Source organism: Ursus maritimus, unplaced genomic scaffold, assembly GCF_017311325.1.
Source record: "Ursus maritimus isolate PB19 unplaced genomic scaffold, ASM1731132v1 scaffold_35, whole genome shotgun sequence".
In the NCBI taxonomy this organism is placed as follows: domain Eukaryota; kingdom Metazoa; phylum Chordata; class Mammalia; order Carnivora; family Ursidae; genus Ursus; species Ursus maritimus.
The window spans coordinates 23348583-23376146 of NW_024426119.1; the positions used below are offsets into that span (position 1 = coordinate 23348583).

At 44.3% G+C, this 27564-nt stretch overlaps 2 protein-coding genes across 2 annotated transcripts in view; one reads left to right on the top strand and one right to left on the bottom strand.

Annotated features, from left to right (window-relative positions):
• The window catches only part of HDC (histidine decarboxylase), a 22046-nt gene extending 12174 nt beyond the window's left edge, over positions 1-9872 (top strand). Inside the window, exons 8-12 of the mRNA XM_008705954.2 lie at positions 173-335; positions 427-517; positions 4007-4105; positions 8585-8686; positions 8822-9872. Of these exons, the coding sequence (XP_008704176.1) occupies positions 173-335; positions 427-517; positions 4007-4105; positions 8585-8686; positions 8822-9571 (1205 nt within the window). The 3' untranslated portion in view covers positions 9572-9872. The remainder of the gene's footprint in view (positions 1-172; positions 336-426; positions 518-4006; positions 4106-8584; positions 8687-8821) is intronic.
• Positions 9873-12898: 3026 nt separating this feature from the next.
• Positions 12899-27564, bottom strand: part of SLC27A2 (solute carrier family 27 member 2) — a 46743-nt gene continuing 32077 nt past the window's right edge. Inside the window, exons 6-10 of the mRNA XM_008706057.2 lie at positions 24601-24691; positions 22542-22740; positions 18971-19068; positions 14312-14442; positions 12899-13288 (exon numbers count right to left, since the gene is read on the bottom strand). Coding sequence (XP_008704279.2) covers positions 13112-13288; positions 14312-14442; positions 18971-19068; positions 22542-22740; positions 24601-24691 — 696 coding nt within the window. The 3' untranslated portion in view covers positions 12899-13111. The remainder of the gene's footprint in view (positions 13289-14311; positions 14443-18970; positions 19069-22541; positions 22741-24600; positions 24692-27564) is intronic.

Sequence of the window (27564 nt, forward strand, 5' to 3'; positions counted from 1 at the left end):
TCTCTGCATGCCTTGCCAGCCCCTCCAGCCACAGCAGGCCATCCTTTCTTCTCTTCTCTTGAAGCCCACCAGCCACAGCACCAAGTGAGAGATGCCTTTGAGCTGGCTGGTGGCAAGCCCCCAATCCCACCCCCAGTCCTGCCTCCCAGCCAGGTGACATTTGCCTCCTCAGGTGCCAGTGAGGGGCTGTGGCTTCACATCGATGCTGCCTACGCAGGCACCGCCTTCCTGTGCCCTGAGTTCCGGGGGTTTCTGAAGGGCATCGAGTACGCCGATTCCTTCACCTTTAACCCTTCCAAGTGGATGATGGTGCACTTTGACTGTACTGGCTTCTGGTGAGTGTGGCAGCCGAGCTTCCAGCCCACGGGAAAGCCTTGCTTCCTCTGGAGAGGCCTCAGCCACTAACGCCTGTCTGGAAACCCACAGGGTCAAGGACAAGTACAAGCTGCAGCAGACCTTCAGTGTGAACCCCATCTACCTCAGGCATGCCAACTCAGGCAAGGCCACTGACTTCATGGTGAGCGCCCAGAACCGGCCTCTGGGAAGGAAGCTGACTGCACCTGACCCGGAAGGTCTCCTTTATGTTGGCTTCCGTCCGAAAGCGGCGTATCGTGAGCCCATCCCATAATATGTTGCCGTATACCTTCGGTTGCTAAGCCTATAGAATGAAACCCAAAAAACTGTTAAGAAGCCTAAGCCTAGAAAATGAGACCAACCTCTGAGGCAGCATGCCCATTTCGTGAATATGTGTGGCATTCTTTAATTCCCAGAGATGGCTTTTCTACCGTGAGTGGTTCGATTCCCTTCTGTCTCCATCTTGGATAATCTTTTCTGCTTAGTGCCCTGCCGCAGGGCAGGGTGGAGGATCNCCCGGGAGGGGGTGGGGCACAGGTACCCTTCCTGAGCTTCTGGATGCTCCCAGCTAGTCCTGGCCTCCTCAGCTCGTTGCACCCCCGTCTCTTGAACTTGCCTGCACTACCTCCTGGGGAAATGAATTCTTCACACTTACCCCTCAGTTTGAAGGGAGCCTTTCCTTTAATTGTAGGGGAGACAGAGATGAAAACAAGTTATATCCGTGGCCAACGGGAGGCGGCAGAACAGAGTGGACAAGCTTGGTTTGAAATGCTACCCCAGCAGTGGGCCTTTGGGAAACTCAGTGGCCCTCTCTGAGCTGCGGCTTCCTCATCTGTAAAATGGGCACAGTGACCCTGATTTCACAGGGTATTGTGAGGCTGAAATGGAAGCTTAACACAAATCTGGGAATGTGGCAAATGCTCAATAAATGGTAGAGATAATAGAGCTAAAGATTCTTCTTTTAAGCTGCAGAGATTTGCTATAGCAAAGTGGTTAAACGTTGAGGTGCTAAAGCCTGATGGCTCATGTTTGAATCCTTGTTCCTCCGTTTATTAACTTATGTGGCTTTGGTCAAATGACTTAACCTCTGTGTCTTGGTTTCCTCATCTGTAAAATGAGGATGATGATAATAATATTGGCTTCTTAGGCTTGTTGTGAGATTCAATGAATTAATGCAGTGAGGCAGAGAGAGTAATGCCTGATGTCTGTGATTCAGTTTGTCAAGAGATGGTTCCATCTTGTCTCCTTGGGCAACCGAAATGTCTTGGCCTTTTAGTTCTAAAATAAAAGCTCTGTCATCTCTTGATTGTATTGCTTGTTCTCCCTCAGACCAGCCCACTCTTCCTTTAGATTTTTGAGGCTTTTTTATTAGTTACAGGTAGTAAGCTTACAGACCCTCGAGAGGTTGATAAAAATGGATGAATAATGGTTCTTGCAGCTTCACTGCCCTGTCTGGTAGGTTTTCAGCAATTTTTTAATTAAAATTTCCACAGCATCCCAAGGGGCAGATCTCTTCAGGGATAATTCTAAGTTTCTTTCTTGAGTGTGAAATGGGAAATGGTACCCATTCTCCTATAAGTGTATTTGGATCATCATAACTTAAGAGCATTATCTTACCGTTGCCCATTTTGGATCTCACGTTACCTTTTTGTTTGCTTGTTTGTTCCCACCAGTGTCTCAAGATTTTTCTGCGGTTCGTTCCCATCAGTGGTGGAGATTTATATGGTGCTCTCTTTATTCTAGATAACTTTTTATAAAAAATATTGAATTATACTTGTCTTAGCACTGGTCCAGGGGAACCTTATTATTTATATTTCCACATCCAGAAGGTGTGGCTTTATGCATTTCCTTCCCCCACCTCTAACTCTGTGGATTCCTTTTCAAGTCTCAAAGAAACTTCTAGAAAATGGAAGCTTCTATCTGTTGTGATCCTGGGAGTCTTTACTGCTGCTCTGACCCAAGGTCTTTCTCCCCCAGGTGGCTGTAGCTATAAACAGAAGCCCAGCCATGTTTGAGATGAGCCAGAAATAAGCAGCATCCTGGGAGAGAAGACTTAGGGACTTCATCCCTGGGCTCTGGCTAGATTTTTTGACATCAAACTCCCGCTAGTGGATGGGGCATTGTCTTGCCTTTGGCAGGGGAGACCTGCAAAACCTCGGACACAGAGGAGGCTTGGGGATGTCTCAAGTTCAAGAAGAGCCACGTCACCCTTTCTAAGTCCAAATTTCCTGCTCTCACCGAGAATGTCAGCTAGCTGGGTCAGCATGGAATGGTTTTGGAATAGTGACAAGAGGAATAACCGGGGATACAAACAGAGTGTGAAGACATCAAAAATAAAATAATCTCTGCCTTTCATTTTAATTTGCTGGTGAGATAAAGTAGCCAATTAGCCATAACCATTTGGGAAGCCATATTTAGAGAAGGCCTCTCTCATCCATTCATTATTCTCCCCAAGTGTCCATCTAATAAGGGATGGAGCTGACTGCTTTCCCTGTCCCAGGGATTTTGTGTCATGTCCAGGTTTTGATGCCCTCTGCTAGTAAACGAAAGTCCCCAAGCTGGGAAACAAAGGCTTAGTACTTGACATAGTCCATCCACAACGGGGCAGTGTTCCCAAAGGGAGAGTGCCCATGCCCGTGTCAGGAAGTGAATGTGAAGGGTGAAGGTGAGCACATTTTTGAGGTTCTGGCAATCCTGTGGATGAGTACAAAAATATCAGTGGGACAAATATTTATTTTTAGTCAACAGAAATTGTGGTGAAGCTTTCTGACATTTGAAGAAGAGGTCATTAGAAACCACATTACCCCTCAGGGTTACTGTCAGTGTTTTCCAAACCCTTTGGTCTGTTTTCAGACGTGCAAAACCAGTTTGAATTTGGTTTGAAAATGTTTCAATTGAGGGTACCCACGGGCTTGAACTTTAAGCTCTGTTGATTTGGTTACCAGGAACAAAGGGTCAGTTTTAGTTTCACAGAGGCCCAGATGTGGGTGCTCATTTGAAACCTGAAAGCTGGAGTCATGGCTCCTGAGGGCACGGGGATGTCACAGGAATGTCACAGGAAGAAGTCAGGACCAGACAGCGAGATTAAATAATGATCATCTTGGTTCTAGGCAGAAAAATCGCTGTGATCTGTAGCTCACATTTGTATCACCTAGATAGCCACCGCTTGCTGACGACTTCCTGTGAAGCCCACGTCTGCGGGGCTTTAACGTCCCGGCTCTTGACCACTATTCTTTACATTTAGGGCGGAATAGAGATAGAACATTCTCTGCAATTTGAGGAACTTAGGTTCTTTTGGAGAAGAAAAGAAGAAAAATGTATTGCCGCAACTTGAATTTCAGCCTGAGATGAACTGTTTAAAGCAGCATTTGAAGCAAAATGGCTTCTCCTTGGTTCAGGGTCATGGACTTGTTTCCTCTTGTCCTGCTTTTGGACAAGGGTAACTATTGGCCACCTTCACCAGGATTTGGTCATGTGACAGGACAGCCTTTGGGTAACTTGCCTCGGCTTCTCCTTAGCAACAGCTTCGGGAGTCATGGTGACACCGTCTATCCCTGGAGGGCGGAGCAGGCCGGGTATGATAACGCCAAGAAGCGTGTGAGGAAGCAGCGCCCTTGCCTCTAATCTTCAGCCCTGTGTTCCTTTGTTCTAGCACTGGCAGATCCCCCTGAGCCGGCGGTTTCGCTCTATCAAACTCTGGTTCGTGATTCGGTCCTTTGGCGTGAAGAATCTTCAAGCACATGTCAGACATGTATGTAATCTTACTATGTGTCCTAGTGGGGAGGAAGGCTGGTTTCTGCCCAGGGGACCTGCGGTATATAGCTCAGGTGTCTGGGCCTGTTCTTGGGCTCCTGGGACTTGATTATTGAGGGTAGCCATTTCTTTGTTAGCCAGAGGGATCCTGAGGAGAACATGACACCAGGGGCTCTCTGCTGTCTGTTCCCCTGCAGGCGCGTCTCATTGGTGGTCATCAAGCACCGGGGAGTGATGGCTTGAGAGCCTGTTTTGCAGAGAGAGAAAGAAAATAAAAGGGCAGCGAGTGTGTTGGGCTAGGAACATATCTTTCTAAGAATTACTCTGATTATCACAGCTGCCTGAAAATTCGAGTCACTTACAGTTATGCCTGAGACATGGTTCTTCTGGCTTGGACATGCAGACCTATCAAGTCTGGAACAAGCATCTCTGCATCGTGTTTATTTACTTTACTTTTTATCTACTTTTTACTTTTATCTGCATTGTGTTTATTTATTTCAACTCAATTCAACAACAACAAAATCATTGTACTAGAAATAAGACCCAGAAGTAAGTGAGACAGACACCATCTCCCTGTCTCCCTCTGTCATATTCTTCATGAAAGGGGCGGGAGGGACTTCACTAAGAATTTTGGCTAGCAGCATTTTTCACTCATTTCTCCGAGTGCCTATGAGTAAGACGAAGCCATTGATAAAAGCCATGGATAAGTCCAAAGACATCGTCCGTTATTACTCTGTGTGTCTTTCCCCTTCCACCTTCCCTTTAGGGAATTTCTTCTTCATCAAATAAACACAAAACCAAATGAAATGGTTGAAGCAGTAACTATGACTGGTTTACTGTTGGTAATTTTACATTTGTAATAAACATCAAGGTGTTGGGCAACAGATGTTTATCAATGAGTGGCTGTCACGTGGCATGTTGTGAGGGACCTCAGGCACTTTGTGCTCTCTCTAGATCCTCAGACTCAAGATTGGAGGTGGTGGCCGGGAAATGAGGCAGTGGAGATTACAAGTCACCAGGATGCTCTTTCTCTTACAGCTTAGGACTGGATATCCAGGGTGTAGGTGCTGGCCAACTCCCCTCATGCACCTCTTGCAAGTCAAAGTTCTGAATTCCCATCAGTTCCCCTACTCCCTACACTAGGCCCCCACTTCTGGGCCTGGCTTTCAAGGACCTGGTTATCAGCCTTTATTTTAGCTCAGGCTTCTCACTGACACATTACAGCTGTGTCCTCGGTCAGCCTCTGCACCCTCACTTGTGCTTTGCCCCGATTGCTTTCTCTTCTCCAAATGTTGAAAGATTATGTTTCGTTTCTCTCAGGAGCTTCCCTGACTATTCCGTCTTCCCTAGTCACGGTCACTGCTTCTTTGGCATTCCTCAGGTCACCTACTCAAGCACACGTATCAAACGGAGTTCACAGGGTACCAAGGTCCCACAACAGTAAGGGGTGAAACCAAAACAGAGGTGTTGTGAGTGAATTTTATTTCTTCAACTTGACTGAGATCATGATTATTATTTGCATAGTGTCTTAAATTTTAAAAATACCTTTTAGTGTTTCATTAGATGCTTACGACAATGCTTGCGGTGGTCACCCTGACCAGCCCCACATTATGCGCGAGGTTCAGAGATGGTAATTGTGCTGCTCAAGAGTGGAAGGCCTTCTCTCTTCACAATTTTGGGCTATCTTCTACTATGTGAGCTCTTGAAAGTTACATAAAACCGAGATATGTATCTCTCTGTAATACAGTAATGCTTTAGAGAATGGAATCTGGGTTGGATTTTTCTGTTCTACCCTTTACTATTTGGTGACCTTGGACAAATTACTTTAACTTTCTGTGTTTGGCTTCCTGACTTATAAGATGGGAAAATGATAATATCTCTCACAGGTTAATGGTGACGATTAAATGTGATGATACATATAAAGCCCTACTTAGCACAGGACGTCATACTCATCTAAGTACTCAACGAATATATTTTTTTCCTTTCCTCCTCCTTCTCCTTCTTCTGCTTCTTCCTCTTCCTCCCCCTCCCCACTCCTCCATTTTCCCTTCTTCTGATGATAAGATCACTGTCAACATCATCATCATCATCCATCATTTCCTGTCACCTACGATTGGGATTGGTAAACTTTTTCTGTAAAAGACAGACAGTAACTATTTTTGGCTTTGCGGGCCATGCTGTTTCTGTTGCAACTAATTCTAACATTGTAGCACAAAGGCCACTGTAGACAATACATAAACAAATGGGCATGGTTATGTTCCAGGTCTTTGGGCTGTAGTCTGCCCACCCTCGACCTAGATTGGTTCAGGGTACGGGTAGCAGCAATGCTTCCCTCACCCACGAAGGTGGTTTCCGGTGGCAGGGATGCTGAGCCGTTTCCCCTCTCCCCTGGCCCCTGCTTCTGCCTTGTCACGATCAGCTTACATTGTAGGAAGCAGCAGAGCGTGGTGGGAGAAGCATGTACTTGGTGACCAGGAGACCTACGTTCTGCTACTTGTACCTCGGGGAAGTCACTTTCCCTGAGACCCTCTTAGAAAATGAGGAGGTTAAGACAGAAGAAACAGCAGAGTGGGTGAACATGGGGAAGCAAAAGAGAGCAAGAAAGTATGAGAGCAGGAAGGGAATGCTAAGTCTCTGAGGTCAGAGGCTTAAAGAGAAGGATAGATCAAAACCTAAAAAGAAAGAAAAGAAAGATCGCAGTGTACTCAAGGGAAGAGAGGTCCCCCAACATCCTTCCTGCTTATTCTTCTGGTATAACAGCTGGCTCACCTGACCACATCCTGCTTGATACCAACCTTACCAGCTTTTCCATTAAAACCAAACTTGACCTAATACAGTCACTGACGTACTGTCTGTATGCCAAGTGTATCCCTTGTGTAACTGACTGTAATGGCCGAAATGGAGAAACTGGGGCAAAAGTGGTGTGATTAGCTAAAATCCTTTGCGTTCTTTTGAAATCGAGTATCAAGTCTAAGAACCAGGTGATTCAATGAGAACCAGGTGAGAGCAATTATTTAGCAAATATTTTATTGAGATCCTTCTGGATGCTTGAAGAAATTTTTTAGAAATGTAAGAAAAGGTAAGTCCTGTCCTTGTTTAGTTAATAATCTTAAGTTTTTTAAAAAAAAGGAAATTTTTTTTAAATGACATAAACTTCAGTGAAAGATTAATATGGTACAAAGCTTTAAATTTTTTTTATCGTGGGAAAATATCCATAATGTAAAATTTACCACTTTAACCTTTTTAAGTGTACAATCCAGTGACATTAAGTACACTCCCAATATGTGCAACCATCATTACTATTTCCAGAACTTTTCTCATCATCCCAAACAGAAATTCTGTACTTGCTAAACTGGTACAGTTTTCTTTTTCTTTTTCTTTCTTTTCCTTCCTTCCTTCCTTCCTTCCTTCCTTCCTTCCTTCCTTCCTTCCTTCCTTTCTCTCTCTCTCTTTCTTTCTTCTGATTTTATTTATTTGAGAAAGAGAGAGAGAACACAGAGGGAGAGTGAGAGGGAGAAGTAGACTCCCCACTGAGCAGAAATGCTGGACTCCATCCTAGGACCCTGAGATCACGACCTGAGCCAAAGGCAGGTGCTCAACCAACTGAGCCACCCAGGCACCCCAACAGTTTTCTATGATGTATGTGGGGAGGATGTATAAAAATATATTCTCTGTGGAATGAAAAAAAAGAGGGAGTAACGAAACAGCATGTGAGGTATAAAGTATGAAAAGGTTTGAGAAGCAAGGGAAAGATGTATGCTTAGGATAAGGACAGGGCTGTTGACAGTCCACACGGTGCCTCTACATACTGTGAAAATAAGAATTTTTTCCTCTGGGCAGATCCAGCCTATACAAAGTACCCGGCTGGGACTTCAGAGAATGGGCTGAGCTTTCGTCCTCACTTGCCACCTTGACTAGTCAGAAAGCTGTGAAGCCAGGATATGAGGCCAGATTGCAAAGCACGTGGCTTCTGGCTCTGGGGCTGAGTTGAAAGTGAGCCCTCAGAAATGAATTCCTGGGGCGCCTGGGTGGCGCAGTCGTTAAGCGTCTGCCTTTGGCTCAGGGCGTGACCCCGGGGTTCCGGGATCGAGCCCCACATCAGGCTCCTCCACTAGGAGCCTGCTTCTTCCTCTCCCACTCCCCCTGCTTGTGTTCCCTCTCTCGCTGGCTGTCTCTCTCTGTCTAATAAATAAATAAATAAATAAATAAATAAATAAATAAATCTTTAAAAAAAAAAAAAAAGAAATGAATTCCTGAGATGGATCTGATGTGACAAGCAAGAGGACATTGCTCATGGGCAGTTTTCCAGCTTGGAATATGAGCTAAATCAAATGGAGAAGAAAATCAGGCAGAAGCCATTCAGGATGCTGTGGTTCAAAGATGTCACGTTTAAACCCATTTAACAGTGTGAAACTATATGTGGAATTGTCCCTTGCCTGATTATTAATCTCAGTTCTCTCTATATTTACAATTTTAGGGCACTGAAATGGCAAAATATTTTGAGTCTCTGGTCAGAAATGACCCTTTCTTTGAAATCCCTGCCAAGAGGCACCTTGGCCTGGTGGTTTTTCGTCTAAAGGTAATGCCATCTTCCATGGCTTATGATTATGTTATTTGGTGGTTGTTCAGCCTCTTGGATCTATAAATACTGGGTTTCTGGGGATGCTTAGTGGGGATGTGACATAGATGTCGTTTCTCTTTATTCTTCAAACAGGGTCCTAATTGTCTCACAGAAAGTGTATTAAAAGAATTAGCTAAAGCTGGCCATCTCTTCCTCATACCGGCCACTATCCAGGACAAATTGATCATCCGTTTCACTGTGACATCCCAGTTCACCACCAGAGAGGACATCCTGAGAGACTGGAATCTCATTCGAGATGCTGCTACTCTCATCCTGAGTCAGCACTGTACTTCCCAACCTAGCCCTCAGGTTGGGAACCTCATCCCTCCAACCACGGGCCCCAGAGCCTTGGCCAATGGAATGTCCCTTCAGTCTGCCAATGGGGCAGGCTATGACCCAGCCCCGACCAGGAAGATCATCAAGCAGCCTCAGCCTGGGGGAGCGAGTCCTATGAAAAGGGAAGACAGCTGCCATCTTGAAAACCTCCTGGACCCCCTTGATGACGACTGCTTTTCAGAAGAGGCCCCAGATGTCACCAAGCACAAGCTGTCCTCCTTTCTGTTCAATTATTTGTCCGTGCAAAATAAGAAGAAGGCAGTGCGTTCCTTCAGTTGCAACAGCATGCCTGTGAGTGCTCAGAAGCCACTGCCCACGGATGGCTCTGTGAAGAATGGTGGCTCCTCCAGGGCCAGAATCTTCTCTAGGTTCCCAGAAGAGATGATGATGCTAAAGAAAAGTGCCTTCAAAAAACTCATCAAGTTTTACAGCGTCCCAAGCTTTCCTGAATGTAGCTCTCAGTGTGGGCTCCAGTTGCCGTGTTGCCCTCTGCAGGCAATGGTTTAGACCAGGGGCGTCAGCCAGAACCCAAGAATGTGTTTCAGGGCGTTGCTGAGCCCTTCAAAATTGTACGCTGAATTCGTGTGCTTATGCGTATGTGCATTTTTCTTAAGAGAGAGCCCGTCATTTTATCAGATTCTCACAGGGGTTCACGACCCACGCTAAGATACAAATGGGGAGCTTAAGCCAGCATGGTACAGAAGGTCCCAGCCGTCTGGTCAGAGAGAAAGGACCCAAGGAAGTGTACTGACAGGCAGCTTCTGTGGTTCAGCTTGTGATATGAAATACAATGTAGAAATAAATTGTACTTGTCCCTGAAAAAATAGCCTGTGTGACTTAATTGACCACTGAAACATCGATTAATTAATCAGAGCATATCCTGGAGCCTAAATGTATGTGCTTCTGGATTCTACTTTTTGGGATGTTGAAGATGTGGATATAACTCTGAAACAACGACTTTGGAGGAGTCCTTGGTATGAGGAAGGCATGCAGTTTGAGTCAGGCACGGTGACTCACAGTTTATAAATGAGGAGACTGAGGCCCCCGGTCACAAAAGCTTGTAAGTGGGCAAAGCCAGGTCTCCTTGTCTTCAGTAAAGCCCATGCTATTTCCACCATGCCATACTTGATCAGAAGCTCACAGTCCAGTAACCCCCTCCCCCACCGGTCCTTCAGTAATTTCAAGGTTCCCTCTCTAGATTAGGAAGTTGTATATTTTCTCTCTTTCCGGACCCTGTCGTCAAATAAGAGCTGTGCTCTCAGGCAGCTTGCCCAGTTAGTTCATAGGTTAAAACCTGCTTTCTTCCTATTTGAGGTGACTCTGAAATGGGTTATATTAACAATGTCAAAGGTAGACAAAGCTGGATGCTACTTAAAGTGGTAAGGACAGATTTTAATCAGTAATACATTATTGCAGTAGGGAAAAAGGTCCGGGATAAAGTAGACTCAACTTTGACTTAGATAGAGGTGATTGGGCATTTTACAGGGGAATGGGGGGTAGGGAAGGAGGCAAGCAGGGGCTCAGGAGAGTCAGGGAAGTGAAAAATGACAAAAAGCAGGAAGAGGGCACGGGTCCGTGTGAAATCCATCTGGGTTTGCTAACTGGTGCTTATTGAAGTTAGACTCCTACCCTCCCACAGGGGCTGGGAAGCAGGCCCGTCTTTACGTGTTGGGTGGAACCAACAGTAAATATTTCTGGCAGCCTTGATTTTTCACAGGCAGGTACTTTAAGGGGAGCCAGGGTCATCCTGGGGTTGTGGCCTTGAGCCATGAGAGCCTACGTTAGTGTTTGTTTAAGTCTTTATAGGCCAAGGTTGAGGCCTGGTCGACAAGATGGCTTGGAGGAGCCTGGCCAGAGCTTGGTCAAGGAGAGAGTTTTTATCAAAAACGTAAAGTTTCATGTTGACACTTCCTTCTAAGGGTCATTCTGGTCAGCTTTCCTTGAAGTTCTGACCTGACTTCCTTCCTCATAGAGGCTTAGAAAACTACCACCCTAGTCCTCGGCTCATCTCTTGGTCCAGAGCAGGCACCCACTAAATGCTTGTGGAGTGGATGTGCAAATGAGCAACACGTGAACAATCATCTCTTGTGTATGTCACTGCATTTGGCTAATCTTACCCATTTTTATAGTGATTCTCATTAGCTTCCATTTTACATGCTGACATCTCCTAGTTTTATCCCCAGATTATTTTGGTGCCTGTAACATCCTATCTGTGCACTGACTACACATTTCCAAACAATATGTTTGAAATTGGAGACCTGTTGAATGATTTACCTGGATATCAGCTTCTGTTTTTAAAAAATATCCATTTGTACCTTCAAATGATGATTTGTGCAGATATTTTTATAGGCACAATTTGTGACCCTTCTAAAAGAGAAAAATTAGTCTTTAAAATTGATTGTCTGCCGCAGGTAATGGCTTACTTTTATGTATATGCACGTGAACCCAGGTATTGAGACTACTGTGCTGGTGCCTCTATCCATCACAGTGGGGCCTCTGGTACCTGGCGAGAACCACAGAGCTCTGGGGAAGTGGGAGGCTGAGAAAGCCATCAGGCTGGGAGGGAGAGTTTCTTTTTTTTTTTTTTTAAGATTTTATTTATTTATTCGACAGAGATAGAGACAGCCAGCGAGAGAGGGAACACAAGCAGGGGGAGTGGGAGAGGAAGAAGCAGGCTCATAGCGGAGGAGCCTGATGTGGGGCTCGATCCCAGAACGCCGGGATCACGCCCTGAGCCGAAGGCAGACGCTTAACCGCTGTGCCACCCAGGCGCCCCTGGGAGGGAGAGTTTCTGAGTTTCTAACTGGAAAGTCTAAAATGTGGCTCAAAGGTGGTCAGGCCCCAGTAGGCTCTGGTTACAGGCAAACTAATGTTCTGGATAACAGTGTAAGTGTTGACCTCTCATCTGAGAACACACCCTTTGACATAACCTCTGCTTACAACCACATCCACTTTAACAAGTTCAGAAGTCACATCATTGCACAATGTGATTTTTTCAAAAACAAAGTGTCCAAACCCTCCGTCATCATGCCCAAGGGGCCTTGGTCCTTAAACAGGCTGTTTGGCAAGAGATCGGCCGTGGAGGGAAACCAGCTCAGGTTTGAGAAGCACATGGGACTGGGGGCTACTAACTGGATATCGGGGACTTATCTGGTCCACAGATACATTTTGTTCAGGTATGTGGAAGTCTTATAAAATCTGAGGCTTCACGTTTAAAGAACCGGGGATTCACATGAATAGCTGGGTTTCTGTTGTCTGAGTAATCAGATCTTAGAAGTACCTGAGCTGTATTCCCACATGACAATAATCAGCTAACTGACGTGAAGTACTGGCTGCCCTCAAGTTTGCCACATTCGTGACCTATGTCTCTCAACCCCATTACTAATGTGAATCCTGAAGACAGTTGAGTGTACGACCCTTGATGTAGTTAAAAAATATCTACTAACACTTTCTACATATAGAATTCTGATGCTGTTGGCCTGGGCTCCTTCAAAGCCTCTAGGTGGCATTCGCACCTGCTGGAGAATGCAGTTTGTAGACAGTGGTCTGGATGCTATTAGGAGGGGAGAGTTGGCCTCACACTGGAGCTGGATTTCCTTTGGACTGTTCATTCGTGACCCAGCCCCCTCACCTTTCAACTTCTTGCCACTTTTATTTTTGAACCTAGAATGCCATTATCATTATGAGTGAGGACACCGTGTGAAAAGTTGCTCAGGTTTGCATTGAGAGTAGAGTCAGGAAAGAGACAATGCCCTCGCTTCTGTTGGCATTCATCTATTTTATTATATATTTTAAAAAAATAATGCACCCTCTAACAAGCTTGCTCTGCAAATATGAACGGTAGGTGCAAACTGAAAAAATACTTATCTCTAAATATTTTCACATGTGAAGGTTCAGGTGTAATTTTAAAAACCCTCCCCTTATTGGAATGCATTAAAAAATTGCATCTCACAATCTTCAATCAAATTAAGGTTGGATTACGTCGAGTGGCTGTACTAGGTTCATTCAGTTTCTTTCTGAAAATGTGAGTTAGCCTCTTAGGAATATTCAGAGTTTCAGAGCTTTATTATTAATGGCATTGTAAATGTCCTCAGTCATCGGCACATACATTTCTGCTTTGTCATCCAAGAAATATAAGGCATCTTTGATGACGGCAGGGTTAAAGCCCTCCTCCACGAGGGTCACTTTGCGGTGTTTAAAAGTTCCAGTGATCTCAATGGTGTCCTGAAAAACAGCAAACAGTCCACATTATTGGAGCGTTTTGTAAACAGTTGGGATTCAGGGCAAGGGGCAGAGGTGGGGGGGTGGCTGGCAACCCACAGACATCTCTATCTCTGGCTCAGGGGGAAGCTGTGAAAGGCAGTTCTAAGTATTGATACCTCCTGTTTGGTGGTGGTGGGGGGCTGTGGAGGTAGTTTTTTATTCCCCTGCGGCTTTAAAATCACCTGTGGGGCAGGAGGGGCTGCGGAGGGTAAAAGGCAGAGCAGAGCTGAGCTCCAGGTGTTACTAGAACAGCCTGATATATGGTGGGGTGGGGCTAGGGATCATCTACACATGGACGCTTTTCTTTTTCTTCGGCTGATAGGTGATGGCTGATCCGAAGGTATTTCAGTGTTCATGTCTCTCAACCATTCTCGTCGTAAAGCAAATGTCAGTGCTTTATGAACATCACCAGATATAACCCTGTAACTTCCACAATAGCAGGTAATCTAATATTTCTTTTCCCAAGCCTTCAGCAATAGGCTCATAGCTCTCATAGTCCAAACGTGAGCGTGTTAAGCTAACCGATGGGTTAATGCTTGAGAAAGGGAAAAAAAAAAAATCCCTCTGGTGGTGATAGTTAAGCCTTGGATAGTTCCAACCGGCTAATGGTGCCCAATTAAATTTCGCACCGTAGAAAGGTGTAGAACTTCAGTGGATTTTTCCATTCTTTAAAACTGGAAACAACAAATAGGAGGGTCGGAGCATTTCTGTTTTAAGTGGCTGGCATGCCTCATCAAACACAGACTTCGTGAGTTATCTGCTAATACTGCTGCTGAGTGAACTGGTCTGTCATTTTAGGGGAAAAGCGATCAGATTTGGCTTCTGCAAGTTCTATTTTCTGGTATTTCTGCTTCCTTGTTGATCTTCCAGGGTAGGGGTAGTGAAACTTTGGTTAATAGGGTCGCCATGGTAGAAGGGAGTTGTTCCCTAAGAGACAGCAGTCTCCGAGAGAGGATAATTGAACTCGACAGCAAGAGGTCTCACCTGTATTCTTAGAAACCGGGGCCTTGCATAAGTGGGCAGGTAATCAGCAACATGGGTAAAGAGTTTCTTTCCATCGAATTCATGGTTTTCCTTCATTTTGATCGCGGCCATGCCAATTCGACCCTCATGACCTAGGAAGAAAGTGAGAAAACATTAGATGCGTTGTACTATTTATGATGCTTTCCTGGTTCAAAGAAGAGGGGACTGAGAACATGACGACACGGGTTTCTTTTGGATAACTGGAATTTTTATTTCTGATATATGTTGAAGTGATAAAGTGAATATGACCACCACAAGAGCTATACACTAATTAAATCTTCTTTTTAAAGATTTATGTATTCACGTTAGAGCGGGAGTGGGCAGTGGCAGAGGGGGAGGGAGAGAGAAACTTTAGCAGACGCCTCACTGAGCTCAGAGCCCGACTCGGAGCTTGATCTCAAGGCCGTGAGATCGTGACCTGAGCTGAAACCAAGAGTTGGACGCTCAACAGACTGAGCCACCCAAGGGCCCTGATTAAATCTTTATCATATGCCAGACCCTATACTAAGTGTGCTTTATGGACACTTAACCCTCACAGCAGCCTTACCAAGTGGTAGAGATGTTATCTCCATTTTACAGACGAAAAAACCTGAGGCTTAAAGACATTAAGGGATTTGTTCAAAATCACACAGCCAATAATAGGCAGAGATTGTCTCAAGCCTGTGCTTGCAGCGGTCATCCTTCTGAGCGACCTACACGAAAACACCTGAGTGGGAGACTGGTCCCGCGGGCGGCTCAGGGGATTTGGTTTTCTGGACTCCCATGAAAAGTCCTTGCTCCCCTGTCATGAACCAGTGGACTCTGGGTGCAGGGTCAGGTCCGTTGTTCTTCAGGGCACAAACACCACCTTTGAGACTTATTTATTTAATCAAGTTTCTTAATAGCCCCAGCTGTCTGCATTTCAGAGAAGCCGTGGGTCGGGAGGGTGACGGGAGGGGCAAGGGGGAGCTGCTGTGCTTCCTCCCATTGATAAGCTTTATTCCCAAAGAGGCCGTGTCTCCACAGACACAGCAAATCCAGCAGCGCTTTCCTCCCCGACAGGCAGCAACGTAAGTGGAGAGGAGTTTAGAACAATTACTACGCTGTTTTCTTGTGAGGACAGTGGTAATTAGGTCTTATTACATCTCCTACCTGATCCAGCAGACCCAGTGGGAGTCTAGGTCCACTTCCCTGAACTACTTAGCTGTAATCAGAGAGGGGAAGGAGCCGTCCTTTGTCACCTGGGCCCCAGCTTTCGAAACCTCTCCCATGGTGATTGTGTGTTTACCTGTGGCCTAAAGAAGGTAGGAAACAAGAGGAAACATTAAAAGAAAGGAAATGGACCCCTATACAATTTGCCTCTTAGCTGAAGGAGGGAGGAAGGGCACCAGGCCCTCTTTCTCTAGGGGTCCTGGGGAGCTCCGTCGAGAGCACGCATCTCAGGAATCTTGAATGTCTCCAATAAGCTTCTTTTAGAATCAAGGCAGGGGCTGATGCAACAGAAATCTTCAGGGCTGACTGGCTCCTTGCCTCTTGCTCTGACAGAGGCAATGCCCAATGGAGATGCGAATAGCCCTGTCGGGTCTCAGGTCTCTGCCTGGGCTCCCAGGGGTTGGTTTGGGGCCAGTTTAGCTCTGGGGAGGTTTCACTTTACAGCTGTTTTGGCCAGAGTCTCCCTAGAGCTGCACTGTCTGGTGTGGTAGCCATTGGTTGGCTATTAAAATTAATTACAATAAAATCCAATAAAAAATTCCTCAGTTGTCCTAGCCACACTGGACGTGCGTAGCAGCCTTGTGGTGGTTACTGGCTACCATACTGGACAGTGCAGACACAGAACATTTTCATCATTGCAGAAAGTTCTGTTGAGAACAAAAACGTCTAGAGAGTAGCTGAGAAGTTCTGCTGTGACACCTAATAAAAGTCAACTGGACCCAAACTTTGGAGTGCCCTCCTGGTACAGCTGAGATGTGTGAAGGTCTTGCTGAGCTCTCTGCTGCTGAAAATCACTCTGGTAGACTGGCTTATTCTAGATAGCCCTGCCACATTTCTTTTTTTTTTTTTTTTTAAAGATTTTATTTATTTATTCGACAGAGATAGAGACAGCCAGCGAGAGAGGGAACACAAGCAGGGGGGAGTGGGAGAGGAAGAAGCAGGCTCCCAGCAGAGGAGCCTGACGCGGGACTCGATCCCATAACGCCGGGATCACACCCTGAGCCGAAGGCAGACGCTTAACCACTGTGCCACCCAGGCGCCCCTGCCACATTTCTATGCTGGAATGGGGCTGGCTGTGTGCCTGGCAGGCCAGCTAGCTGCAGGCATGGCCCTGGGAATCACAGACTCTGAAAACTGAGAGACACTTCTCGGTTCATCTGTAATCTTTCAATGCTGCAAGAATTCTCATAGGACCTCACATGGACACCCAGTTCCTTACACGCCCCAGTCGCTGGCATTCCCCACCTCAGGAGACAGGCTTTTCTGTTGTCTGTCTCTGGTTATAGGAGACGTCTCAGGCTAAAGTTTGCTCCCGGGTGTTGCACACCTGCTCCTTGTTCTACCTGACTGCTTTACAATCATTCGAAAACCATTAGCCTTCTCTTCTTTTTGTTCTAGATTGGTGACTCCCAAACCTTACTGGGTGTTAGAGTCACTTGGGGATTAAAAGAAGACATGGAGAGTCTAAGTCCCAAGCCCTAGAGGTTCTGATCCATTAGGTCTGGGCTTTAAAAAGTTTCCCAGATTGAATCACCACACTGTACACCCGAGACTAATATTACACTGTACGATAACTAACTGGAATTTAAGTAAAAACTTGAAAGCTTCTCAGCTGATTCTGATGATTGGCCAGATGAGGCTTCAGTGCTTCTCAGAATTTAGTATTTTTTTTAAAGATTTTATTTATTTGACAGAGAGAGACAGCCAGCGAGAGAGGGAACACAGCAGGGGGAGTGGGAGAGGAAGAAGCAGGCTTCCAGCGGAGGAGCCTGATATGGGGCTCGATCCCAGGATTCCGGGATCACGCCCTGAGCCGAAGGCAGATGCTTAACGACTGCACCACCCAGGCACCCCATCAGAATTTAGTATTAAAAAAAAAAAAATTGTGGTCACACACACATAACATAAAATTCATCATCTTAACCATTTTAAAGTGCATAATTCAGTGGTATTTCATACATTCACAACGTTGTGCAACTATCACCCGTATCTACTTCTAGAACGTCTTCATCAACCCCAAATCAGACTTCATTGTTTTTAAGATTCACTGGCAGTTAGTTCAGACAGAGCTCCCCAGGGCCCACCCCAGAGAGTCTGATCCAGAACGTAGGTCTGGGGTCGGCCTGAGAAATCTCATTGTAAACAAGCTCCCAAGTGCTGCTGCTGCTGGTCCTGGGACCCCACTCCGAAAAGCAGTGGATTCGATCCTTCCATTCTATTCTCCAGATTCTCTCACCTTCTCATACACATTCTTTTGTGTTGTTACCTAAATCCAGCATTTGGAAGTGCATGCAACATTTCGGGTGGGGTCCGTGAGAGCCCAGCATGCCATGATGGTGGACAACCAGTACACGCACCCTTGTGTGAATTCAGCCCAAGTCCCAACACGAGAAGTGTGCTGTACCCCTCACGCTCTGTGACCTGAAATGTGGCTGCACTTCCCATCGTGGCATTGCCAAAGGGTTGGAGGGGAACAGGCAAGAGAAAGTCTCAAATATTCTTTAAAAAATTAAAGATAGCACAAGGTCACGGGAAACCATCACAGCTCAGGAAAGAGAGACTTTTGGATTTCCATTTTGAAAATAGGTGAGAATCCCAAATACTGAGTTCTGGGGGAATACTAATAATATCCCTATCACCTTATATTTGGACAGTGATTTGGAGGTTTTAATCCTCTCTGTCATCTATAATTAAAGTGATTTCTTCTCATGACAACACTCATGTAAACATCTGGTAAACAGGTGTTGAGTATCTATGTAATTGAAATGGATGAGTTCTCTTGACAATCTCAACGGCAGGGCTGGCATTACCCCTAATTTTAGTGATTTGCCTGAAGTCAAACAGCCAGCAGGTACTAGAGCCTAGGACCCAAAGTCAGACCTCAGCACTCCCCACTCTGCTGGCAGAAGCAGATGTGCAGATGAAGGCTTGGTGACCCCACTCTGTGTGATGATTCTGAAACTCATGGGGTGGGCTGAGTTCAAGGACCTCTTTTAAAAGAAGTCTGGACAAAGTTAGCTCCTTTTCAGTTTTTTCTCCTAGCAACTATACTTGTTTTTATTTGTGACTCCCAGTTCAGAGGCCAAGGTACCATTTTCCAGCCATCAAGCCTTACGCATCTTTTCCCGAGGTGTGCCAAATGCAGTGTGGGACTCTGCATCTTGGAGAGATCCGGCTTGCCTGAGAGCCCAAGAATAGCTGGGAAGCTGAACCACAGGAGGAGGCCACATTCAGATGTACTGACTTGGCTGACTTACAATGGAATATAAATCAGACATCAGCCCCTTACTCCCAGGTGGCTGAACGAGATGTTTGACTCTCCAGCTGGCAGGCAAAAGTGATGACAAACTTTGCTCTGGGGTTAAAACTATGTTCAGTTACTATATGAATTTAGGCATAAGGTTTAGACTCATAATATTTTGTGCATACCTGGCACGGACACTCCGTAAACATTTACTTCTTGGACAAAATCGACCAGTCCTACTGTATCAGCGACTTCAGTGGTGGCCACATTTTCCCCTTTCCAGCTGGAAAAAAAGGCAAGGTTAGCAGAGGTTACTGGTGGTCCCTGGCCAGGCTGCCATGACAGAGCAGATGGTGTTGCCTCCAGACCTCTGGAGGGTTTCTGCACCCGTTTTCCCATCTCTTCCCCCAAATCCCCCCAACTCCGTCATGGGAAGGCAACCTGCTTGAGAAACAAAACCCAAAGGCATAGAACTAAATAATAAAATGTGAAATTCCAATCTCACCACATGAAACATGATACAAAGAATGATGTTGTTTCAATGTTGAAATACAGGTTTGGCCAAAGAAAGGCCCAGGAAGTAAAAAATAAATCTCAATGACTTTTTGTTGTGTTTAGGTCTCTCACTTTTCTTACTAACTTCGGTTGCTATTTAATTCAATTTAGTAGAATTTCGTCCTTGAATTTCAGGGTCCCATGGCAAAGGGAAAGCTCTGAATAGGAGATATACTTTATTTGCAGGGAGGTTATAATGTTAGTGCCAGGTGCTACTTGTCCACTTAAAAAAGTTAAAATTTGTCCTACGGTTAAAAATTCTTTAGATCTCCCAGAAGTATCTTTTTAGTAGTGTGCAGTTGGCATAGAATCATAGTATGGATCCTGAGTCATGGAATACTAGAGATGGGGCATAAAATCATAGTATGGATCCTGAGTCATGGAATACTAGAGATGGGGCATAAAATCATAGTATGGATCCTGAGTCATGGAATACTAGAGATGGGGCATAAAATCATAGTATGGATCCTGAGTCATGGAATACTAGAGATGGGGCATAAAATCATAGTATGGATCCTGAGTCATGGAATACTAGAGATGGGGCATAAAATCATAGTATGGATCCTGAGTCATGGAATACTAGAGATGGGGCATAAAATCATAGTATGGATCCTGAGTCATGGAATACTAGAGATGGGGCATAAAATCATAGTATGGATCCTGAGTCATGGAATACTAGAGATGGGGCATAAAATCATAGTATGGATCCTGAGTCATGGAATACTAGAGATGGGGCATAAAATCATAGTATGGATCCTGAGTCATGGAATACTAGAGATGGGGCATAAAATCATAGTATGGATCCTGAGTCATGGAATACTAGAGATGGGGCATAAAATCATAGTATGGATCCTGAGTCATGGAATACTAGAGATGGGGCATAAAATCATAGTATGGATCCTGAGTCATGGAATACTAGAGATGGGGCATAAAATCATAGTATGGATCCTGAGTCATGGAATACTAGAGATGGGGCATAAAATCATAGTATGGATCCTGAGTCATGGAATACTAGAGATGGGGCATAAAATCATAGTATGGATCCTGAGTCATGGAATACTAGAGATGGGGCATAAAATCATAGTATGGATCCTGAGTCATGGAATACTAGAGATGGGGCATAAAATCATAGTATGGATCCTGAGTCATGGAATACTAGAGATGGGGCATAAAATCATAGTATGGATCCTGAGTCATGGAATACTAGAGATGGGGCATAAAATCATAGTATGGATCCTGAGTCATGGAATACTAGAGATGGGGCATAAAATCATAGTATGGATCCTGAGTCATGGAATACTAGAGATGGGGCATAAAATCATAGTATGGATCCTGAGTCATGGAATACTAGAGATGGGGCATAAAATCATAGTATGGATCCTGAGTCATGGAATACTAGAGATGGGGCATAAAATCATAGTATGGATCCTGAGTCATGGAATACTAGAGATGGGGCATAAAATCATAGTATGGATCCTGAGTCATGGAATACTAGAGATGGGGCATAAAATCATAGTATGGATCCTGAGTCATGGAATACTAGAGATGGGGCATAAAATCATAGTATGGATCCTGAGTCATGGAATACTAGAGATGGGGCATAAAATCATAGTATGGATCCTGAGTCATGGAATACTAGAGATGGGGCATAAAATCATAGTATGGATCCTGAGTCATGGAATACTAGAGATGGGGCATAAAATCATAGTATGGATCCTGAGTCATGGAATACTAGAGATGGGGCATAAAATCATAGTATGGATCCTGAGTCATGGAATACTAGAGATGGGGCATAAAATCATAGTATGGATCCTGAGTCATGGAATACTAGAGATGGGGCATAAAATCATAGTATGGATCCTGAGTCATGGAATACTAGAGATGGGGCATAAAATCATAGTATGGATCCTGAGTCATGGAATACTAGAGATGGGGCATAAAATCATAGTATGGATCCTGAGTCATGGAATACTAGAGATGGGGCATAAAATCATAGTATGGATCCTGAGTCATGGAATACTAGAGATGGGGCATAAAATCATAGTATGGATCCTGAGTCATGGAATACTAGAGATGGGGCATAAAATCATAGTATGGATCCTGAGTCATGGAATACTAAAGATGGGAGGAACCCTGAGGATCACTGGGACCCTCATTTCGAGGGTGAAGGAACCAGGGTTGAGAAAGGCTACCTGCCTTGATAGCACAGCTGATCAGGGGTAGAGGTGAGCTTAGGAGCTTGGGTCTCCTCATTCATACTCTTGCTCTTCCTACTACAGCCAGACAACTTCCACTCATTCATGCAAAAGGTAATCATGTGTGTCAAGCACTGTGGTAGGTGCTGGGAGTGAACCAGCAGACACAGGGCCTGGCCTCAGGGAGCTTACATAGGAAGGAAGCTGATTAAACCAACGTGTCATGAGGCAGGAGGACCATGCTGTGTTTGGGAATTCGTTTCACGGTCTTATTGTGATGACTGTCAATCTTCACGGTGCTGACTTGGGTTTCTGTGGGAACCACCTGGTTAGGGCTGGAGCGTGGGAGGGAGGGAAGCATGCGGGGCTCAGAACCCTTCACCTCCTCTTCAGCTAGATCAGCTCGACATTAGTTTGCATTTGATCTTATCTGAAGAAAGACCCCATGATTGGGAACAGTGTGAAAATCCCTGGCTGTCCTACAAGTGTCTGGTAATAACTGAGGATAAATGAGAGAAATTGGATGGGCTATTAGGCTCCAAACATCGGGCACAAGTTTTCTGCCTTTTTCTCATCTGGTGTTCCGCAAGCAAGTTGTCTGGGCATTGCACAGTGACACTTCCTGTGTTTTGCTCCTGATTTTCTGGGAATACAGAAGGTTGAACTGACACACCAAGAGATAGAAGGAAAAGCAGCGCTGTAGGCAAAGTAGAATGCAGTTCCAATTTAGGAGTCAGCCAAGGGGTGCCTGGGTGGCACAGCGGTTAAGCGTCTGCCTTCGGCTCAGGGCGTGATCCCGGCGTTCTGGGATCGAGCCCCACATCAGGCTCCTCCGCTATGAGCCTGCTTCTTCCTCTCCCACTCCCCCTGCTTGTGTTCCCTCTCTCGCTGGCTGTCTCTATCTCGGTCAAATAAATACATAAAATCTTAAAAAAAAAAAAAAAAAAAGGAGTCAGCCGAATTGTGCATGTGTTTGTTTTTGGCTCAATAATTCAAAGAAACCAACCGGAAAGTATCTCCAACTCGGTCATGGAAGTAGATGAAATTGTCATGGTCGATCATTAAGAGATCTCCACTGTTGAAATAGATGTCTCCTTTCTTAAAGACGTCTCTCAGTTTTTTCTTCTCTGTCTGAGTATTTCCTCCAGCATAGCCAGTAAAGGGCGTAAGTTGTGTGATTCTGCAAACAAGGAGTCCAACCTCACCTAAGACAGAAAGAAAGTAAATTGTTACTTTATCTGCTGGCAGCAGGCAAATTTTATTATTAACATTCTCTTAAAACTGTTGCCATACACTCAAAAAAGGACATCTTTACACACGGCCCTTAAACCTACTACCAATACCATTTTTTAACCTTACAGAGGCTGGCACTAAGCCTGTCTTCAACAATGAAAAAATTAAAGACTTTCTTTGTAATTAAAATACCCTCCGAAAACGTAGTGCAATGTTGTTCAAGTTGCATTTTCAGTTACCTTTGTTAGAAATCGTTCACAAAGCTAGCGCAACATTGACCTCATTTTCTACGTACAGTGGCAACATTCAGAGGCTTATCATTTCAATAATTTGCATATATTATTAGGAAACAGTTTTTGAACTTACAAACGGAAGATACTGTCTCCTTTACCTCAACCTTTAACTTTCTACAACTTAAGACAACTCACAAGTGAAATATCCCCATCATCCCATCTTAATTTTATGGCATTTCCAAGACATAAACTTATAAAATTCTCTTTCAATCTGTTTTGATTGACCAAATGCACAGATTTTCCAAATTCTAGATCTTGAACCTCCATATATATATATATTGTTCCTCAAGCTGACCTTCAAATTCTCTGAAAAGTGACTGTGTTCAAATGATTTTTATCCCATTTTACAGAAGATATGCATATCCCTCATATGCATAACCCTAAGTCCTGCCAAAGGACATTGCCCCAGTTATTAAATTAACCCTGGGCTGCAATTAACATATACACATTTTTTTCAGACTATTCCCAGATTAAAAAAAATTTTTTTAGTTTATTATTTGTTTTTCTTTCTCATTTTATTTTTTTTATTAACATATAATGTATTATTTGTTTCAGGGGTACAGGTCTGTGATGCATCAGTCTTACACAATACACAATAATAAAATGGAAACTCATTGGTTTTTCTATGCCTTTTAGAACTCTTGTGATTGGGTTTTGATCACATTTTATAAATAAAGTGGCTGACACATGTCTTTTTAAAAAAATCTAAATAACACCAAACTAAGGAAATGCTTTTAAAAACCTGTCCTTTCCTGCCATATATATTTAAGTGTGTGAAGTCTGGCTTTAATAGGGGGTTTTGGAACATGTAGGGTATGCCTGAATTCAGATATATGGGAGAGTGAGAGTGACAGAGGTCATGAGAATTTTCAATTAGCAACTTTGCTTTTTTCATTCCTTGATAGAAATGTGAAAAAATGCCTAGCTTTGGAGCAGAATAACACAATAAGAAGTGGTGAATGCTAAAGAACAAAAAACAAAGGAACCAAAATAACCAACCAAACAAACAAAACAACTGTTGCTATTGGCAACAAGCTGGCTGTAGGAAGGGCCACTTTCCATGCCCACATGCATGTATATCCATACACATCACACACACGCACATAAACTCTGTACACTCAAATACAGAATTCTAGGTGGCCACACATTTGTAATTCTAAAAATACTAGTGTTTTTACTGAATAATGATTTACACACATCATTAGACAAACGCACAGTATTTTAAGCTGGGAGGTAAAGACCCTCTAAAGTGAACTATATTTTGCAACTGTAATTACATATCCCTTTCCACAAAATACCTCATAGTCAGGAAATTGTTAAACTAGGTTTCAAAGTATAATTATGTTACATGTAGTGGTAAATTAGTACCTTTTGGAATTTCTGTCACTGTTTCTGAGGGTACTTACATAAATCTCTTTTATTCTCCCACTTGAAAAAATTTTACCATGTATTCATTTTAGCAATGATATGTTAGTTCTTAACAGTCACTTGATGAAGGTAAGAAAAAACCCAGGTTAATTGAACAAAACTCGCCCGTACCTTTGGGGACTCTGATGCAATATCCATTTCCATCTCGCACAGGCTCATCTTTCTCCACATCGTATTTAATCAGATCGTAGCTTATGACTTTCTAGCAAAATTAAAATATGTCATTTTATTTTATTCATTTTTAAAGATTTTATTTATTTATTAGAGAGAGCGCGCGTCCACACATGAACACAAGAGGGGGAGGGGCAGAGGGAGAGAGAGAAGCAGAAACCCCCCTTCCGGCCCCCCACCCCCACCCCTGGCTGAGCAGGGAGCTGGACACAGGGCTCGATCCCAGGACTCCGGGATCATGACCTGAGCTGAAGGCAGATGCTGAACCGACTGAGCCACCCAAGCACCCCAAAATATATCATTTTAAATACAAATTCCTTCACATCTTTTCCTTTTTATTGTGGTATAGTACGTTAAGTACAAAAGGTACACATATCCTAAATGCCCAGCTTGATAAAATTACATATGGACACGTCCATACGTCACTACCACCCAAACCAAGAAAGAAACATTTCCAAATACCATCAAAAGTCTCCTCTTGCCCCTTTCTGTCAAATCCACCACTATCCTAATTTATCACCATCAGTTAGTCTTACACTTCAGATAAATGAGGTAAGGACACGAAGTATACGGTTTTGTCCTGCGGCTTTCACTCTGTATAATGTCTGTTACTCATCTAACCACGCTAATGTTTTTCCCCCCAGTGGTTTATTTTTTATTGCCACGGGATTTTCCTTGTATGAATATACCACAATTGATCTATCTTCCTATGAACTGGCATTTGGATTGTTTCTAGTTTTAGACTTCTAGAATTGGTACTGTTGTGAGCACTCTCATACATGTGTTTTGGTAGACATATCACAAGTGGGTTTTAAAAACCTGTATGCCACTGTTAGGTGTTTCACATTCCCACACGTTTTCCAACATATTTAAGGTTCAGTGGTATAATTATTTCATGCCCATGGCTATAAGATGATGAAAACTCCACCATATTTCACATATACATTTCAAAGGCATAAGAATTTAAATTTATGTAGTTCAGTGAGACTAATATTATTTTCTCTACTAATATTCTCTACTCTTATTTTTCCTACTAAATATGACAGTATTAAGAAGTAATTATTAGCCAGGAAGACTGTGTCCATTTTAAATTTATATTAGTGTCTATATGATAAGTTAACCAATCATATGCTTTCATAATTTAAGCAGATAATCATTACAAAGCAAGTAGCATTCATAGTCAGCCAATGTTAGATCTCGTTTATTTGCAAGAGCGTAAAAAATTTGGGGGTGGTCACTAATGCTTCTTTCCACATCAGTTGCAGGGGCATCTTTTCCCCTTTTAGTTCAGTTAAAAAAATATCTTCTTATTTAAAGCAGAAAAACTGACAATAAAACACGGCAATCAACGGATGAGAAGCCAAGAACTAGTAACACATAGCACTGACTTCCAAGGTCCTCAAGTCTGGTTTAAACCAAGTTTCCTTGCCACTCATCTTTTTTGAGGGTCAATAGTAACGACATAGATATCTTGTACCATGTCGCGATCAACTCAGCTGCCTACCCTTTCTTGTTCTGAACTGCCTTCTACCTGGGTCCCCGAGGTTTGGGCTGGTGCAGGTTGAACTGAAGCTAGCTAGAGAAGACTGACCTTACCAGGCGCTGTTGCAGTGGGGAGTAAGAAACAGATCTCAGCCCGTAGCAGCGCTGCCCGGTAGAATTTTCTGCAGTGATGGAAATGCTCTACGTCTGAACTGCCCAACACGGTAATCACCAAACACACGTGGCTACCGAGCATGGGAAATATGGCCAGTGTGAATGAAGAACTGAATTAAAAATGTCCTTTACATCATTTAAATCGAAACGGCCACACGTGGATAGTGGCCACCGCTCTGGATGGCACAGGTGTGGAGGACCGTGGCGGGACCTGTGTCGCATAGGTGTGGCTGTCAGTGTCTGAGAGCTTCCTGGGGCTTGAGAATGCCTTGAGATAAGGCCAGAACGTGAGGAATGGGATGACACTAAGCACTATAGCTAATAAATATTCACGACCATTATATGACAGGCATTGGGCTATATCCTCTAAGGATTTTTTCCCTAAGTTATTTAATTCTTTCAACAGCCCTCTTCCCTTATTATAAATACGGAGTTTGGGCCAGGCACTAGGCTCGACATTTTCTCTTTCTAGCTGTGTTTTACAAACATGAGATGGAGGCCTAGGGAGCAGAAGTGACTTGCTCAGTTCCCTCAGTTAGTACGCAAAGTGCTGCAATTTGATCTCTCGAGGCACATCTCTTATGCACACAAATTCCTGTCCTTTGTCCTCTGCCCGTCATTCCCCGGGGACACGTGTTGCCGGGGAACTCTGGTGTAACAGTGGATGGCCCGGCCGGAAGGGCTGCCGGAGGCATAGCGACAGCAGGGACTGCTCCAGCCAGCGGAGGCTCAGCCTTCGCTGAATATTCCTGGGATTGCTGAAAAACAGGGGGTCACCCAGAAGGCTGACTGCTCAAACACAAAACAGGCGAAGAGACAGTCTGGAGACCCCAGGCAACGAATGCCTGAGAGGGAACAGAGACTGCTAAGTGAGCTGGCTGAAAATAAGAGCTGTCTTTTGGTGGAGTAATCAGGCAAATCAAATGTTTGTGAGATCCTAGAATCCGGGTCACTGTGACACGACCAGGAACGAGAAACGCCACACTTCACAGTGTGTGGTAAACTTACCGAACTGGCCGCCTTCTCGTGTTTTGCCTTTACATGTATAAATGGCATCGGGAAACTTCGCGTAAGTTGCAGAGAGCAAAGGCCTCATGGGTCATTATAGTAAGAGAAATTGAGATTTTTAAATTAAAGGGCCCTGTCACTTGGCGCTCACTGTCACAGGGAATGAGCAGATCCTCTCTCTCGGTGACACGGATCGGCCATGGCTCTGATGCCACGTGAAATTCTAAGAACATTGTACGA